General features: G+C 50.5%; 1 protein-coding gene across 1 annotated transcript in view; it reads right to left on the bottom strand.

Annotated features, from left to right (window-relative positions):
* The window catches only part of ABCA13 (ATP binding cassette subfamily A member 13), a 210,510-nt gene that overhangs the window by 105,674 nt on the left and 85,283 nt on the right, over positions 1-19,553 (bottom strand). Inside the window, 7 exon segments of the mRNA XM_040964495.1 lie at positions 255-412; positions 2,506-2,702; positions 8,983-9,201; positions 12,479-12,659; positions 13,234-13,368; positions 16,789-16,920; positions 18,684-18,753. Coding sequence (XP_040820429.1) covers positions 255-412; positions 2,506-2,702; positions 8,983-9,201; positions 12,479-12,659; positions 13,234-13,368; positions 16,789-16,920; positions 18,684-18,753 — 1,092 coding nt within the window.

The raw sequence follows: 19,553 nt of genomic DNA on the forward strand, positions 1-19,553 counted from the left end.
CAGGGGCTTCTCAACCCACCAAGACAAACTGCAGCCTTCTACACAGAGCGTCCTCCCAGCAGCAGCTCCTGTTACTTGCCAGGATTTTCTTCCCGCACTTGCACCTACTCCTAGCTGGGGTCCAACCATCTCCCTGTGCTCAGCCCGGTCACTCTGCAGAGCCAGCCCCCAGGCAGCTGTTGCTGTCACATCTGTGACGATGCAAGGCTCAGGGATGAGGTCATCTCCCATGGAGGGGAAGTGGCAGTCCGTACTTGCTGTGTGAGTGTCAGGTGGAGCCCCTGGCCATAGGCTTCCTTAAGGCAGACAGGAGGGCCACAGCATCTGAGCCGTCCATGCTGCAGGATGGCCACGCAGTCCCCGAGCGCCTCGGCCTCATCCAGGTGGTGGGTGGTGAAAATGATCGTGCGACCTGGGTGTGAGCACAGGGGCGTCAGAACCGTGTGATAGCCACAAGGCAGGAATACCCAACCCAACTCACTGTCCAGATCCCATCACAACAGAGAGAATATCACCAGTTCTAGGGGGGTATCGACATGGGTTTTGTAGCAAGGATGCAGATATGGCCATAGCCACTGTGCAGGTCCAAGGCTCTCACGCACATGTGTGTTCCTCCAAGGCTTCCCCATGGTCCACAAACCCTCACCTGCTTCTGCACCAGCAGGGAGTCCTGCTAGGCACTAGGGGAGAGAGCAAGGCAGAGTTCCTGCTTCAAGCACAAGCCCCTTGGGCAGGCTCCTTGGCCCTGACATCAAAGAGGCAGAGCCCTGTGTATGTGGAGAGGAAACCAGCAAGAAAGCAGGAAAGGGTGTGTGTCTGCACGGGGACTGAGCCCTCCTCATTCCCCATCAGCGACAGGGCCATGTTCCAGGAGGTGTCTACTGCAAAGGCAGAAATCCGTGACCAAGTATGCCAGGTCTGAAGTGGCCACAAGCACGCTGCAACCAACTGCGCATGTTTACTCCACAACCCGGACAGGATAAGCAGGTGCACAGCAGAGAGGAATGTTGCAGAGTACAGCAAGGAAGGAGAGGCTTAAGGACTGGGAACCAAGCCCCTGCCCACCTTCCTGGAAAGCAGCAGGTGGAACTTGGGATGGTTCTGCTATCTTACAAGAGAATGAAATAAAATTCTTCCACAGTAAAGAAAAGTTAAAAGAATATGCCTTTTCTAAACCTACCCAACAAATGATACTTAAAGATGTTCTCTTGACAGAGAAGAGGAATAGCACCCGCCAAAACCAAAGGCAAATGTGAAGAACATCCCAGTAAAATAACAGAAGACTAAATCAATGAACAGATCATTGCTAAAATAACAGTACCAAATTAGCACCCATACTTATTAACCCTGAATATAAATGACTTCAACTCAGCAACCAAATGTCATAGATTAGTAGCCTGGATTAAAAAACAAAGCACATCTATTTTTTTTCCCACTGTCACTGGGAGCACATCCCACACCCTCCCACCTCACCTCACTCTCCCATTTGAGAAGAGGAAGGCTTGGTTACAACATCTCTAGGACACATTTTCCAATAGCTGATGCTTCCAGAGCAGAGAGCAAGGCAGTGACGACAACCCAGGTTGCCGAGCCATTGTGGACGTCCAGTGAGGAGGTCACGGGCTGACACACCCAAGCACTGAGAGCGAAACCCTAACGAGTATCTCTGCAAACTCCCATAAAAGCTGTGCTTTCTTGGGCCTGGTGCGGTGGCGCAAGTGGTCAAGGTCCTCGCCTTGCACGCCCGGGATCCCATATGGGCGCCAGTTCTATCCCGGCAGCCCCGCTTCCCATCCAGCTCCCTGCCTGTGGCCTGGGAAAGCAGTCGAGGACGGCCCAAAGCCTTGGGACCCTGCACCCACGTGGGAGACCCAGAAGAGGCTCCTGGCTTCGGACCGGCACAGCATCGGCCGTTGCACTCACTTGGGGAGTGAATCATCGAACGGAGGATCTCCTGTCTCTCCTCTCTGTATATCTGCCTTTCCAATAAAAAAATAATAGAAATAAATCTTTTAAAAAAAAGATAAAAGCTGTGCTTTCTCCTAGCGCCACACGGAGACAGCTCCTGCATGCTCTCATATGTGGAATCTAAAACATCGACCTCGTGGAAGCAGACGTCAGTGATTGCCACAAGTTGGCAAGTTAAAGGGGAGAGCAGGGTGCAGACAGGCTGGGTTGCAGGTGCAAGCAAGAATGCAAGAAGAGGCTAACTTTTCATGTTAGAGTAACTATGGCTGACAACAATTCAGTATTTCAGAATAGCTAGTAGAGATGATTTCTAATGCTCTCAGCACAGAAAGCTCAAGATTGCACGCATTTATCAAAATGATACGTGTACCACACAAGCATGTACATTTATGTGTCAGTTACATTAAAATGTATATTAAAATCACTAACTCACATTTTTTTCTTAAAAATGAGATAGTGTTTAGCATCTGAATGGATTCTTCCCATGGGACTGGCTCAGCCTGGTGGGAACAGACTGTGGGACGACATAGTTCTTACCTTCTCGGTACTTGAGCAAAATGTCCCAGAGGCCACGGCGGGAGCAGGGGTCCACACCGCTGCTAGGTTCATCCAGAACCACGGTCCGTGATGTGCCCAGGAAAGCAATGGCCATGGACAGCTTCCGCCTGGTGCCTCCAGACAGGGCGCAGGTCGGTTTGTGCTGGTATTGTGTTAGCTCCACATCCTGGAGGGCTCTGAAAGCAGAGAGCCATCACTCTTTCTCCTCCCACGCACACCACACAGCTTGGCTTTCCCTCTATAAATAATGACTGATTGTGCCTGGAGGAGGCAGGCCACTGATTGAGGCTTTCCCTCCATAAATAATGACCTGCCAACGTGCCATGGAAGCAACACAAACAACACAGAGCCTGAGAGAGTAGCTGCAGTGTCTTCTCAGAGCTTCGAATGGAACACTCCACACATGGAACGCACCCACCTTGCCCTGCACTGGGGATGCACCTCGACTGTGCCCAGCCGGAACACACCCACCTTGCCCTGCACTGGGGACGCACCTCGACTGTGTCCAGCCTAGAGAAGCATCTGCTTCTTCTCGTCCAGCCTCCTGCACGCCTCCTGACAGCACAGAGTGAAGAGGGATGGCACACACTCAGCCTGCAGCCACCCAGGGAGTGCTTTAACTCCAGCCCACCAGATACTAACAGGATGATCCCACCTTCCTAAGTGAGTCATTTGGAAGTGCCAATGTAATGACATATGACAATTGTAAGCCTCCATTTGCCACGGGTCTGAGAGTATACGTATAACTTCTCACAGATCTGAGAAGTACCACATACCATCATCCCTCAATGGGGCTTGCCCCTCCTGCTGTAGACCCCTGCTCCTCACTCACATGTAGCATTTGTTTTCTGCCATTTTTGAGAGCCCTGTTAACCCCTCATGAACACCTACTTCCCACCTACTCAAACCTTTCTGTGAAAGACTCAGCTGAAGCCACCGCCCCTGCCCCCCAGGCTCCCCTCCTCCAAAGCCTTCCCCTGGCCACTCAACAGAAGGTAGAGTCCCCCTACATATGTCCCACAGAAATAGTTCAGAAGCTGCCACAGACCAGCCTTTAACACCCCAACAGCCACACCACAGTCACAGGGCCACCATGGGGCAAGGGAGGAGAAGGCTGCACAAGTACAGAACTATGAGGACTCCACAAAGTTGAGCTTCAAGAACAGACAGCACCTGGAACTTTCCAGAATGCTAAGCAAAGAATTCAGTGAATCCCAAGTAACTGTTTACTTAACGACTAAGTGCTCATGTCTCATTCACCATTTATAGGAATATCCCCATCCTGAACAAGCCAGTTTCACAGTGTCTAGTTGCCAGCCCGTGTACTTCACATTTTGACCATGACGACCAAGACTACACTTTAACCAAGAGTGTACTTGCTGCCCTCTATGCCTGAACCTAGGCCCATGCCACAGTGCAGACCTCTGCCTCCTTGGAGGAGAGCTCTATGCCTCAACCTAGGCTCACGCCACAGTGTAGACCTCTGCCTCCTTGGAGGCAGCTGCTCTGTCTGAGCAGCTCTCTGGTCCTGACACATAACATTCCTTTCCCACCTCAATGGCCAACACAACAGAGCAGCAACGCTGTCCATTTTAGACTCACTGACAAGAGCTCAGTCAGAAGGAAGGGAGTGGGGGGAAATTAGCAAGAAAGTGACGCAGACAGGCAGAGATGTCTTGGTTATATTGTAGGGTAAACCCAAACCCGCCCTTTCTTGGATTCCTCCGTGAACAATCACTCAATGTTGTCACTTCCCTCGTCTTTCCCATTCAACCTTGACTGCCCATCCACCAGGCACTGTGACACCCATGGAGACACCTGTCGATGGCTTCCCTCGTCTTTCCCACCCACCATGGACTAGGTTTTCCCAAGTCCACAGGTTACTAGGCCTGTTTTCCCAGACTCAAGCATGGAGGCAAATAGTGGTCAGAGCTCACAGCACTGAAATCAATGAATGGACAGGTACCAGCAGAGCTCAAAGGGTACAGGATGCATTCCTAGGACCCTACAACACGGGGGGATTATATGGGACCAGGACCCCTCCCGGTTCAGGGGAACACTGTGTAGCAGATCCCATCATTTCTACCGAGTTCTGGGTGTCAGTCAAACGCACAGATGTGACGTAACAATCAAAATACCATCTATGATGTTTCTACCTGCTGAATCCTTCCTTTAAAGTCCAAAGTTACTGGGGGTTAGTATTTTTCCAACAGTTGATCCTTAACATGCTGAAAAGGAGACAATTAATTGCAAAATCAAACTTTCAGCTTCCTTCTCAAAAAGACTCTCACCTGTGAACATTTCCAGGCAGCAGGAAGACTTCTCCCCACCTGGTCCCCAGATGTGTCCCAGAACATACTTCAGATGCTGCTCTTCTATCACCCGTTCTTGTAGAGAACAAGTCTTCATTGAGCCCTCACAATGCATGGTACCTGCCTCCTGCCAGGGCTACAGATGGAAATCAAACCTCATCTTTGATCCAAAGGATTTAGTCTAGTGAAAACGATAAACCAGAAATTATAGTAAAATACGAGGGAGGTGCTCTGGAAATTCCCTCCAACTCCACAGAAGGTAATATGAGAAATAACAGACGGTGGGAGTCAACGGGGTGGGGACTTCGGGCCAGCACGTTCCAGAAGTGGTGGCAAAGCATTCAGCAGGACTTGGGGGAGTCGCGAGGCCAGGAAAGAAAAGAGCCTTCTCTTGAATTTCAGGAAAAAGCATTCAGTGACATTGCATGGACGGGGCAGAGCAGGGGGAAGAGCCCGAACACAGCCCCATCACAAACCCTGTCTCATGCCTGTGTTCTCCCTGCTCCTGGGCGGGACGTCGGCCGAATGGCTTCCGGCATCTCCTGTGATCTTCACCCCATCTTTCCACATCACCTCAAGAACCCCAGCCTTGAGTCTCTGGCCACCAGAGCTAACATCTGCTATCCGTGTTTGTACCACCCACCCATCCTTGGAGCTCCACCGCCTGCCCTGCTCCCTTGGGTTCTATTCCTGTTCTGACTCTCAGTATTTGTGTCTGACACAGCACATCCCTCGGCTGCACCAGGCCCATTCCCTCCCCAGACCGTGGCGCCCCACAGCTTCTCACAGTCCCCACCTGCTGTATTCTCTACAGACCAGCACACCTGCCTTCCTGGCAGAGCCCTGGTCCAGCACTCACTTGACTGCACAAAGCTCACTTCTTCACTGCCCGCCCCACATCAGGTCCTCCTGCCTTGAGTCCCAAAGTCTAAAGTCCTTGCTCATTACAATGTGTTCACTTTGTGCATGCACTCTACCCTCCACACACATTAGAACTTCACAGATTTCACATATTCTCACAGTCATCCTGCGATCTTAGGGGTCTGTCTGGATCTCCGGAGCACTGGAGCTCACTACCGGTCTAAGTCGCTCCCACTCAGCTGCCCCCAATTACCCCTATCCTGTCCCAGCCTCATGCAGCTGAGCTGGCCATGAGGATCCCTCCTGGTTAAAGAACTCTCACGAGCATGCAGCTCAGCTGTGATGGGTTCTGTCTCTGAGTTTCACTTCTTTTGACCTCAGTTTCTCCTTGGGAAGATTCCCCATTCCTCTCCTTCCCTTCTCCCCTCCTGTAACTCCAGGGAGACCTTCACAAAGCTGAACCCCTCTTCTGGCAGCCACCTGTGACCTCTGCTTCCCTGGCCCTCCCTGAGGCTCAGCTGTTCCCCCCAACCTCACCCCTGCCATTGAGCGCACTTGGCTCATGGCCTTGCTGTTCTCCTTGCTACCCCCATTGCTGGTTCCTCCTCCTAACCTCAGTCCTCCCGCAGAAATGGCCAGGGCTCAACCCCACATCATCTTCTTTCCCTTCACCTGAAATATGATCTCAGCCCATGCGCTGGTAACTATAAAGAGCCACCTAGCTCCAGACTCACCTGGGTTTCTCAGTAGGGGGTTGGAATTCCAAAGGGCAGCATTAAGGGCGTGGTAATACTTCACTGCCTCACAGGCAGGACAATCTTCCTGTTCTTACCACTGTTATCTTCTCTCAGCCCAATTAAAGGCCAGGCCATAATGACCTGACTGCTGACAAATGTCCCCACTAGACGCGCTCCTAGAACTCACACTTTAACGAAGCTGCACATCAAGGAACACAAATGGAGCCACAGGGCACTGATAAAGAGCCTGTTGACATCAGATGTTTTTGGTCCTTCTAACAGAGAACTGCTGTCCTAAACCGTGATCTCGGTCTGATTGCTGTTCTCCAAGTTGTGTTGTTGCTAGGGAACACACCATGAGCTGACAATCAGCAAAGCTGCCTGGCACCAGATGAGAAGGCGAAGCCCCCAAAGCATTGCACATCAGCACAACAGTCTACCTACCATGTCACCATACCTACCATGAGAGCTTCTTTCATTTTTTTATTAAAATAGGTGAGCTATAATTTTTTAGAAAAATTGGACTGCATACAGCAATTTGCTGTCTCCATCCTGCCTACCATGCCTAGCCACTTCTCATCAAACTGCAGGCAGGCATAAACAGTCCAGTAAATGTTCCCTCCATCATTCATGCCATGGCCAGCACTGGTCACTCTGAAAACATCACAACACGTGGCACAGCCCACTTTGCAGTAGACAGTGCTCCCTTCCCAGCCAACAAGGTGAGTGCCACCGCCCACCACTTCACACAATGGACTTCTGTCCCTCAGGATTCTCCCATGCGTTCATTTGGCCCTGACATGTGAGCATCTGTCCAGCAGAGGATTCATGTTCTGTGCATGTACTTGTCATAGAGCTGGTCTCTAAACACAGCCACCTGTTTCACCTACAGATCATCCAAACATGTGGCACTGCCTTCCAGGTATGGAAAGACAAGGCACAATGCAGCGGCGCATGTCAGATGCAGGGGCTCCCTCTCCCAAAAGTGTCAGGGTGCCTGCACACGACGTCCACCTGCAACTCTGCTTCCAGGCCCTGGCCTCCAAGGAGTCTGGGCCTCCAGCACTCTGGGCTCAAAGTCTCCTCCCGCCAGAGAACATCTGTCACACCACCTAACTCGGCCCCTCTAGGACTCCATGTGCAGTGGGGATGCATCTCCATCCACATGAGCTCAACCGGATGCTAGTGCTCCGAGGCAGCTTCCAGAACGATCCAGGGTCACTTCACCCCATAGCAGGGTGCTCAAGCACCACTTGCCCATTTCTAAAGCCTTGAGAATGTCTGTAAGCCACGGTCACTGGTACTCACTAACCCCAGGGACAGCAACAGGTAACGAATCACCTTCACTTCTCAGACCCTTGCAATCCCCTGATGCACGTCCATGCTGCAGACACAGCCACAGTCCTGGAAGTGTCCCAGATAGCCCCTCTTCCAGAGAGTCGCCTCTCTTGCAGTGACCAACTCAAAGGAAAGGCCACTGTTGTGGTTCTATCATTATTTAGCTCCCAAAGGTAGGTGAACTTTAAGTCCCAAAGTCACAAGGACATGTACTAAGAGAGTGGAAACCTAGTCAGGTACAGCATCCAGTGGAGGTCAGCCTCTGGAAAATAGTTCTTAGGTGCTGGCTGCAGGGAGAGCCTGGGCTTGAGCGTAGCCTCTTTCTCCCTCTCCCTTGGCTCCCAGGCTCACTCTATGATCTGTCTACTAACAGACTTCCCCGGTCGTCCTCCGCTACCTCCATCAGAGGCCCAGCTGACTAGGGATCAAGAAACCTCTTCTGTTTGTAAATTGGTTGCCTCGGGAAGTCCTTTAGAGTAGTAGAGTACAGTGCATACAAATACCCTCTCCCTGAGATGGGAGAATCTTCTTAGGCCTTGCTAGACATCTTGAGCATCTCTCCCCATGCAAGTGCTATTTCATCTGGATGGAAGGAGCAGTCTTCCCTAAGGACTGACCAAGATCCTTCCCACTCACCAGGGCCTCATCCGAGTCCTTCACTCCCTTCCAGTATAACTTGGTCACACAGGCTTCATCCAACTTGGAACAGTCATTGGATATGAGTTTCTTTCTTCATCCCACTGCGTGATCACATTTCCCAGGGTGCCCACAGCAGCCATGGACTCCTTCCATCCAAGGTGCCCACAGCGGCCATGGACTCCTTCCATCCCAGGGTACCCACAGCGGCCATGGACTCCTTCCATCCAAGGTGCCCACAGCGGCCATGGACTCCTTCCATCCCAGGCTTCCCACAGCGGCCATGGACTCCAGACACACCAAGTGTCCACTGACAGTCTCTGCCACAGTTTACCACACTGACTCAGCTCTTGCCATTTCAAAGTCAAACCAAATTAAATTCATTGTCCCTGATAAATCTTTTCTGAGACACTCACAGTCATGGGCTGTGTCATCATGTCACAGTTAAGAGCCATTCAATATTCTTTTTTCTTACCATAAATAGAGTCCTAAATGACTCTCAAATGTCTCTTTTGTAATCTTCATTTCACATCCTGCAGAGACAGAGAACAATGAGAGAACAGGTCACTTACTTAGCCACCTGGTGCTGCAGCTCCACCTGAGTCCACCACGGAGCCTTTATGGAGGCAAAAAGCAGCAGATGCTCCCGGACTGTGAGGTTGTCAAAAAGGACGTCGTGCTGTGGACACACCCCCAGCTCCCTTCGGACCCTCGACAGGTCCGTCTGCATGTTCTTGCCATCAACGATGATGGTTCCAGAGGTGGGGGGTCGGAGCCCCGTCAACAAGGATCTGCCGGAGAAGGTGAGTCAAGCACAGAACACATACCTGCTACATGGTGTTCACACAGCCAGGCAAAGTGGAGCAGCTTTTAGGGGAGGGAGGTGGCTGTCTGGGGCGTGGTTTCCACTGCCACAGGGCTGCACAGAGAGCCTGGCCCCTGCAGCGTGGGAAATTGGGAGGTGACAACATCCTATTTTAGTTGCACAGATACATGTAAATTCAACTTTTTTTGTACCAAAAATAAACTCACCTTTCAACTCTGCTCTTCTATAAACTTTTGTTTACCTAAGTCTTTATATGAGGACTTAAATTTATCTAAGTCCTCATAATTAGATGTAACCAAAATGGACACGCAAACCTAGATGTTCCAAACTTCCGCTGCCCCAGGCCATCTGTGGATATTTGTCATAAACACGCATCTCCCTCCCCAAAGGAACTCTGGGGGTTCCTCCTCATTCCTACAAAGTTAGTCAGCCCCAACCACAGGCTCCAGCCAGTCCACTCAAATATTCATGCAAGAGAAGTCAGGGTCACTGGAAGCCATCAACTACCACCCACAGAGGGAGACATGAACAAACCAGGGAGCCTCTATGGAGTGGACAGTGCCCAGGCACCCCCACTGGGTCAGAGTGGACAGTGCCCAGGCACCCTCAGGTCCACCACTGGGGCAGAGTGCACAGTCCCCAGGCACCCTCAGGTCCACCACTGGGGCAGAGTGCACAATCCCCAGGCACCCTCAGGTCCACCACTGGGGCAGAACCTGCTGCAGGAAAGGAGCTGGACGCAGCCCCAGTTACACAAAGTTCCAGGAAATATCAACTAATTCATGGTGAGGAATTGCAGAGCAGTCAACTGAGGGAGCTGGGTTAATGGAGGTCACAGGAAGGAAACAATCTTTCTGTTTGTTGAGGCACCTGTCGCAACATTAACCAAACCCATGCAAAACTCATTACACTACACAGCTCTGCTTATTCAACCGCAGCTTTCCCTCATTAAACTCCATCAACAGCTCTTTGCCATATGATATTCAAACTAATTTGATGAATTTCATAGGACTCCTTGTTGGCTGTGCAGTGTTGCCTCCAAGACCTCCACAGATAACAAAACATGCAAGTGTTCCAGTCCTTCATATAAAACAACACAGGAACCCAGGATCACCCTGAAATACACTTTAAATGCTCTCTAAATTACCTATAATGCAATGCAAATGCTATAAAAAATAGCTGCACTACATTGTTGGAGAACAATCATGTGTTTACCACGAAGGCAATTATTTCCAAACACTGTTGCTCTGGGATTTGTTGAATTCACACACCCAAACAGGTAGACCCAGAGCGCCACTGGACCCACTCTGCATCAGTCTCCAAGATGTTTGTTTCAAGGACAGGACCATGAATTCAACTCTCAGCCTCCCATCTAAGAGCTGACAAAGCCAGCCATTTAAAAGGACTCAAAATGCACTTCACACACCCCCAAAACAACATGGACAGAGCCCACACGGAGTCCTCCAGGCTTTCCATGTAAAACAGGTCCAAACAGAGCACGGCAAGCGAGCTTCTGAGCCGTCTTTGACTCAGCCTTCCTCACTCTGCAAACACCACACACGCAGCCAGGGAGCTCTATAGGCCTGCGTAAGCCACCACGCAACAAAGACAATCACCCTGCATTCCTCCCTCTCTCTCGAAGCTCTGTAGGTATTATTTTTATGCTTTACCTTAGTGGCAAAGCTCTTTCCATGGCTTTAATAACCAGAATTTAATCCTATTTATTTAATAAAAGAAAGAAACATGATGTCTCAAGAGCAATGTTCATGATTTTAATCATTCACCCCTAAGCAAACTGTGAGCTCCACATCTGGCCACAGATGACCTCCCTTCTGGTTTCTCTGGAACACAAGTTTTGATGCCCTGTTCGAATCTGGACCCATTAGGTACAAAACCAAAAACCAAGCCTTAATAAGGAAATCACAGGAACCTAAAAAGCAGAACGTGAGAAACCAACTGTATGCTATCAAAAGCACACATCTGCCTGGCGCTCACCCTGCTGGAGACAGCAAGCCAGAGTGGGCTGGCTCCAGGCTCATCTCCTCCCCCTGCAGCCCAGCTCCCTCCTATTGCACACAGAGGGCAGTTAATGACAGCTCACACTCTTCGGGTCCCTGCTACCCACACAGGAGGCCCACACTGAATTCCTGGCCCTGCTTTCAGTTGGACTGTTGCAGGCATTTGAGGAGTAAATTAGTGTGCCACAGGCAGTCTGAAAAAGGACAACAGTTGACTCGCTAAGGAAAAACAGAACAGTGTGCCTGGAATCTAGAGTTCGCAGACTGCTAGTGCCAGAGTCCAAAGTCAAATTCAGTGGGCAACTGCCCTCGAGTAGGCAAAAGTGCAAAACCAAGGTCAAGGCCTGCAGGCAATGGTCCCTACTTAGGCAATGGTTCAAGTCCACAGAACTGTGTGCTGTAAGAATATGCTTGAGACAGTCACACACTGACCTCTGTAACTGGGTCACACTGCTGCTTTCCGATCATGAAACACTGGCTGATTAACACCAATATGAGCCATAGCTGTCAAAGTTTGTGCCACACCAACTAGTGTAATTTGGCACGCCAAGCAATTCAATAAAAGGTTGAAGCAACAAGCCCTCTGGGTGAACTTCCTTTCCTTAGAGGAGGAGGCTTCCCCCTGGTTGCCCCGTATCTACAGCCTTTATTTAATGTCTGTCACATTTTTAGTTTCTCAGTTGCATGTCATCTCCCTCTCCAACCCTGACCACGGCACTGCACACAGCAGAACTGCAGATACCAGCAATGTCTTGGTATGTCTGTTATCCGCTGTCTTGTCTCTCTGCCTAGTAAAAGCAAAACATAATTTTCAATAAAAAAAAAACACACTGAATTCCTTTTAGGAAAAAGAGGATAAAAGATTTTAAACCTCTATCCATACCACCCCCTTGACTCTATCCCAGGCCTCAAGTCCAAGAGCATGTTCGAGCACGTGTGCCTCTTTCTTTCCCAAAACTCTGTGCTCCAAACAAAGAGAACAGAAAAGCAGAGCCCAGCTCCATGTTCCTGACTGCCGACACCAGTAAGGAACAGCCGCCCTGAGCCCAGCTCTGTGTTCCTGACTGCCGTCACCAGTAGGAACAGCCTCCCTGAGCCCAGCTCCATGTTCCTGACCACCCAGCATAGGTAGTAACAGCCACCCTGAGCCCAGCTCCATGTCCGGACCACCTGACACCAGTAGGAACAGCCACCCTGAGCCCTCCACACACTGCAGGGACGCACATGATGGTGGTCTTCCCGGCACCGTTGGTCCCCAGCAGGGCAGTGATCTGGCCTCTGTGGAAGGTGAGGCTGAGGTTCTGGATGGCCATCTTGTGGCCTTCATACTCCTTGCTCACAGACACCAAGGCCACTCCCACAGGGCCTCCTTCCAGCTCCTCTTCTCCACTTTGGGATGACAACCCTGTAAAGAAGATGCTAATTCATCAGGAGAACCAGGAAGCAAGGCTCCACTGGCACAACAGAGGTCCCTCCAGAGCCAGTCTCAGCTCTGCAAACAGGCACAGTCATTCAAGCTCAGGGCTTCCAGGACAGCAACAGCCAAGAATGTCAACAGAGTGGTGGGGGAGATGGAGGGGGGACGTAATCTCCCTCTCTCTCCCCTCTCTCCCCTCCTACTCTCCTCTGCCCAACCCAGCATGACTCAGCAGCCTGTATGCAAAGACTCACACGCTTGCCAAGGCATCACATCCAGTAGCTGCCGCTTGGCCACAGCTTCCATTTTTACACATACTTTGGACTGATGCATCAGTCTCACTGAACCACAGCATGGAGCCTAGAGCAGAGTGTCCTGAGAGATGAGGGGACCGCCTGGGGACCGCAAAGTGCACATCCTCCGGGCTGCTACCTGCAATGTGGCTCCGAGCTGGCTTTAAGCTCGATACAGTGTGGAGGTGAATATCCCAGAGCCTGCACATCCAGAAAGGCTCCGCTCCAAGTGGAAAACCATGCATCCTGGGGATGCCACGCCCACATACCTTTGAAGCCGAGGTTCTCACTGCTGACGGGGCTGGAGCTCTCAGGATTCTGCTGCTTCTCCGGGACATCGCAGAGGCTTTTCCAGTATGAGGCCGTGACAGGGAAGTACCAGGGCTTCCTCACGCCAAAGCTCCCTAAAGAATGAGGATGCAACAATGAAGGTTCTGCAACAGACCATTTAGAATTCGGAGCCAATGTCGAGGTGATGCAGATTAACCCACTGTCTTCGAAGCCAGCATCACCAACAAGGACGCTAGTTCGTTCGAGCCCTGGCTGTTCCACTTGCAGTGTAGCTCCCTCCTAATGCACCTGGGAAGGCAGCAGAAGATGGCCCAAACCCACACAGGAGACCTGGCTCCTAACCCAGGGACCCAGGCCCAGCCTTCTCAGCCATTTGGGTATTAAACCAGCAGATAGGAGACCTTGTTCTCTGTCATTCTGCCTTTCAAATAAATAAATCCTTTAAAAAGGCAAAATAAAATGCTAAAATGAACTACCTTAACTCAATAATGGAAAATGTGGCTTCATGGCAGTGTTTCTATTGTGCATCTCCTATATATTAGTCTGGCTGCTGCCTTGTCCCAAACTACCTCACATCCACATTCCCGGGCAGCCTTGGGGTGGGTGGAGATAATGTGAACAATCCCTGAACACTGAGGAATGCCCTGCCCATCCCACACCGCCCTGCACGTGGCTCCTGCTCTCTGCCCATCCCACACCGCCCTGCACGTGGCTCCTGCTCTCTGCCCATCCCACACCGCCCTGCACGTGGCTCCTGCTCTCTGCCCATCCCACACCGCCCTGCACGTGGCTCCTGCTCTCTGCCCATCTCACACCGCCCTGCACGTGGCTCCTGCTCTCTGCCCATCTCACACCGCCCTGCACGTGGCTCCTGCTCTCTGCTCATCTCACACTGCCCTGCACATGGCTCTCAACTCCGGCACTGTGAGCTCTGCAGGCACTGCCTGCCATTTCTGTCAACCTCTGTGTGACAGAGCTGGCACTGCACTGCCCACCCCCAAAACGGATGGTGACTAGAGAAGTCCATGAAATCAATGTGAGCTCTGAGAGAAGAGCCTGCAGGAGTAGGTGCCTGTAGGGAGCCCTGGGGTGGAGCAGGAGGCCCTGCAAGCTGCATCCACGCAGGGCACAGAGCCTGCACATCATTCTGCATCTGGGAGTGGCATTTCCTCACGCTCAGAAGCAACCAGCACAAGCCTCTTCCGTGCAGATGCAGGGGCACTGTCCAGGGTGCTGACCAGTGTCCCACACCAGGAGCCGGCTCTTCCTGTCCTGCAGCTCTGTGTCTCCACACTTGCCTTGGTACTGATTCCCGTGGTGGCCACACCCATTCAGGGGCCCCTGGCTGCAAAAGCTACCCTTCGGTCCCAGCTTCGCTCGCGTAAGCTGCACCGGGCTGAGGAACTGGCCTAGATCGAGGAAGGCGTTATCACCTGTCCGTCTATCGCTCCATTCCTCTATCTCTCCTCTCTGTTTCTTTGATCATCTCTCTCTCCCTTCCCCTTTTCCCTTTCCTGAGCCTCACTCTGTTGGATCAGAAGCAAGCCTAGCTGGTGGGCATGCTCACTGGAGCGCACAGCAACCTGTGGGAGCTGGCTCCGCTCTGTCCTAATTCGCGTCCCTTCTCTGCCTCTGCTTTGAAGGCTGGTGGAACTTTGCATCAGTGAACTAGAGTTCACAGTGAAACTGGAGAAAACTCTAGCCTCAGGTGGGGAGCTCCTTTCCTGATATGACATACGAAAATGTTTCTCCAGCTCCCCACGTACAGGGTCCTGATGGGGAGGGAAAATAAGATTGCAAGCCTGGACACATCTGTCTGGCCCTCAGCAGTGCCCAGGGCCAGCTGCTGCTGCTTCTCCTTGTGGATCTGTATCCTTCGCATGGAGACACCTGCCATATTACTTGGAGATCCAGGTTATCATTCTTCTATGATATGGGGAGCATTTACTTTGCAGATCTAGGCTTTCTTTGTTTTGGCAAATGACCGTCCCTTTGCCTCCTGTTTCCCCATGGGCAGTACTGTCTGTCCCCAACTGTCCATCCACCCCAGGCCAGGGTCTCCACCTCTTCCCCTGCAGTTGTCCCACAGCTCTATGCTGCTTCCTCATGTATCATAAACAGACTGCACACATGTGTTTCAAAATAGCTCTTTCATTACTCAGCCACCTTCTCTTCCAGTAGTCTCCCAGAGCCCTTGGCATTTCCAGTTCTTTATAAAAACAAAATCATTCTTCGCTTCTTAGAACCCACTTTTCCTTGTATTTTACTCCACAGCCAAAGCCAAAGTGGACTGGTTACTGGGGTAAACCACAGCAAGAGCTTCCGAGACCTTCAGTTCTCAAGAGCTGAGGGATGATAACACCTGCGCATCAGGAGTGTTTGAGACACTGAACAGCACCGTCTGCAGCGAGACACCTGAGGACCTGCCCCAGTGAGCCCCAGGTAACAGCAACACTGCCACTCACTCCCCTCATCGCACAGGGCTTTCTGTTTCCAGGGGAAGCCTACAGATTCCAACACACAGTCCTCCTTTGAAAGCAGCTCCTCCTGAATTTCTTTGTGTTTCCTAATCTTAAAATATCTTTAAGGTTACCCCTTTCCCTTCAACTAATAGCATACACAAGACTACAGTGGCCTGGCTGAATCTGCAAGGCCTCAGTTCTTCAGAAGTGCACTAAATGGCTGTTATCACCAATAAGAAAGATAATTTAAATTGGTGAGGTATTTTTTGAAAAACACATCTTACTTTTTTAACATTTATTTTTACTGCCATTTTTCTATGCACAGTTGAAGCCCCCTGCTATATAATTTGAATCACTCTCATTAATGCTATTTTAAATGTCACTTTTTAATCCAAAGTCACAAGTAATTTTAAGAAAATAAAAGCACCACGAAAGTGCTATTTCTTAAGAATGAAATATAACCATGTCTGAAAAACAATTTCTGTTCTGCCTGACCTAAATTTAAAAAGTAAAAGTGCCCCTGTGTCTTCCCCACCTGACACAGCAGGAAAACCACTGTAACTGGTGGTCTTGCTTCTCCCCGGCACGCCTGTCACAGGGAGGAGGCACCTCCAGGGAGGCCCCTGCACTGCTGCTAGCCCTGTCTCCAGAGGCAGCACCTGGACCCCAGCCTCACGCCATGCCTGGCCCCTCTGCCACCTGCTGACCTGTGGCCAGCTGGGAGACGGGGCTCTTCACTGTGCAGGCTTCCTTGTCGTCTGGGAATCAGCAGTATTGTAGACCCCAAACGCTCCTGCTCCTACCCGCCTCTCTCACCTCCGCACACCCCAGGACCCTCTCAGGGAGCAGCAAAGGGGACCCATACTCCATCCAGGCCCACTCCTGAATGGCCTTTAACCTTTACCCCAGAGGCAGGACACCAGGTTTTACTCAAAACTCACAGCTCCTTTAAAAACATATCCAAAGACATCCCCTTTTTGGCATCTTCTTTTATGAATAAACAATTGTTTTCATACCACTGTATATTGTTTAAAATTTATTTTGCTGTTTTGTAAAGTGTTCAATTCTTACCAGGAATCAAGTTGCTGAGGTACCATCCACATAAGAAATAAAGGCTTGAATCAAAGAGAATCATCCAACAAACCCAGCCAAACGCCATGCTCCCATGTTCTGGAGCTTGGTACAGGTTACTCCACTGGATCCCTGGCAGGAACAACAGGGCCAGAGTCAGAACCATGCAGCCTGTCCCGGAAGCCCCTCTCCCAGAATCCCCTCTCCGTGCAGCCCCTCTCCCTGCAGCGCCTTCCCCTGCAGTGCCTCTCCCTGCAATGCCTCCCCCTGCAGCCACTCTCCCTGCAGCCACTCCCCCTGCAGCCCCTCTCCAAGAGGCCCTTCTCCCTAAAGCTCCTCTCCCTGAAGCCCCTCTCCCAAAATCCCCTCTCCCTACAGGCCCTCTCCCTGCAGCCCCTCTCCCTGAAGCCCTTCTCCCTGCAGCTCTTGCTGAGAAGAGCTGATGAGACCACCCACCGCCCACAATTCCTCAGAGGAAAGGCTAACTTGCAGAATTGCATCTTCAGCAGTGAGGTCAGGTGGCATAGCCATTAATGACATTTTAATATCCAACACTTAAACACTTTTAAAGGTTATTTGACCTATATCTATTTTACTTACTTAACTAAATAAATTCATTTGGGGTGACACTAAGTATATTTTTAAGAACTAAACAGGTCTCCTTGAGAACCCAGAGACTAACAATGTATTTGTGGGTTGAATGTAATTAAAGGAAAACATTCTTCTACTCTAAATTGTCCTATGATACAGGTTTGAAGCCAAAAACATACACAATTTAATCACTGAGTATTTGCTGCCACCATTATTTTCTGTATTTTCTTGATCAAACCGACTTTGAAGATGAGTTAAAAGGGCACGGTGCCACGGTATACTGAGTTAAGCCTCTGTCTATGGTGTGGCATCCCTCCATGGGCACTGGTTCAAGTTCCTGCTGTTCCTCTGCGGAACACGTGTGTTGATGTGCCCGACCCAGAGCCAGGGGATCTGCAGGAGGCTCCTGGCTCCGCTGCAGCCACTGCAGTCACTGGGGAGTGAACCAGCAGGTGGAGGATCTCTCTCTGCCGCTGCTTCTCTCTGTACATTGGCCTTTCAAACAAACCTAAGCAAATCTTTTTTAAAAAATAAATGAGTTAGAGGAATTGAGAGGAAATCACTAAAGATTACCCATCTTTTAATATATTTCACAAGGAGAGACCAAGACAGGCAAAATCAAAGCAGATTAACTACTGATGTAATATTTTCACTTTTGGATTGTGTTTTCCTATAAATATTCACAAATGCACACTCAAAAATTCATATAAACATCTAAGAGATATGTGTCTAGGGAGGGATTTTTGTTGTCAGAACCTCATTGTAAGGAAGACTCCCTCCAAACATAAAAATCATCTTTGGCTGCGTTATTAGGGATAAAATCAACAACCGGATAGACAGCTGTGCTCTGTTCCCTGCTGGTTAGTTCCGGGTCTTGATGCTGATCAGCCTCGGTTCAGGTTGAGGTCTGACAACTACATGAAGAGCCATGATGTGGAGATCGCAGCGGCCACCCTGGCACTACTGCCCACTAGCAGCTGGCATGCACGCAGGCACCTCACTCTGGGGAGAGTTTGGAGGGTCCCTAAGGTGACCATGTGTCACGTATCATAGAGATGCTCAGACGCCAGCAGGGTAATGGCTTGGATCCACAGCCAGCCGGGGGTGCCATGGTTGCTCTTCATTGTCCTCAGACCCACAGCAACCAGCCAATGAGACGTGCGCCACTAGCAAACCCACGTCAGGTTTCTTTCCAAATGTGCCACTTGGCAACTGAGGATTTCCAATGAATTCTTCACGACACAACCACAAATTTCTAAAAAACCTGAGTTACTAAGTCACTTTTTAAACCTGTATCCTCTTACCTGCCTCTTGTCCCTCCAGGAATGTAATGAAAAATACTCCTTGTCCAAAGGCTGTTGTCGAGAGCAGGCACTGCCCGGGATAGAAGGGATGAGAGAAATCCAGCACGTTAGTGTGTGGCTGGGACCTCAGGAAACGCACAGCACTAAAGCCAAAGGCAGAAGCAGCACACCTCGGGAACCTGGCAGCGTCACGTCACCACTGCAGGAGGTCGTTTAAATACGTGAACCTGGAAGACTGTGCAATGTCAGCCCACTCGGAAACGTGTGTGACAAGCTGGTCTTTAATGGCACAGGGAATCGTTTCTCTTTATTGCAAGGCTTGGAGTGTCACAAATCCAAAGAGCTGTGCAGACAACTGTGCAGCACCAAGCAGCAGACAATGCAACAGGGCAAGCTGCTATTCTTCATTGTGAAGCAAACACCCTGGAGCACAGCACGGGCAGAGCCATGGGACGGAAGCGCCGTTCCACACGAGCAGGGGAATGCTCTGCAGTAAAGTGCCAGTTTATCTGCAGTGGATACGTTCTGTGTCAGGAAAGAGCCCACTGTTCAACAATTCCACGCACCAGAGTTACAGGAAACATGTGAACACGTATAAAGGAGATCACACTTTGCAGGCACAGTCTTTAGACATAACGAATACCAAATATTACATGCAAAGATAAAAGCAAATGGACAGTGCTGAAGCTTCAGGTCAGATCATCAACGACCCTCCTCACATCAGGGGTCCGTGGTGGAGGAACACTGGAAGACCACGCTTGCATTAGTAATCCCATCCACGTTTGATTAACACAAGCACCATGTTGCCGCTTAAGAATTAGCACAGATGTGACACAGGCAACCAAAACCAATAAGCACGTGTCCACAGAC

The sequence above is a fragment of the Ochotona curzoniae genome, unplaced genomic scaffold, assembly GCF_017591425.1.
Source record: "Ochotona curzoniae isolate NIBS_2020 unplaced genomic scaffold, NIBS_Ocur_1.0 scaffold_3835, whole genome shotgun sequence".
NCBI classification, from domain to species: domain Eukaryota; kingdom Metazoa; phylum Chordata; class Mammalia; order Lagomorpha; family Ochotonidae; genus Ochotona; species Ochotona curzoniae.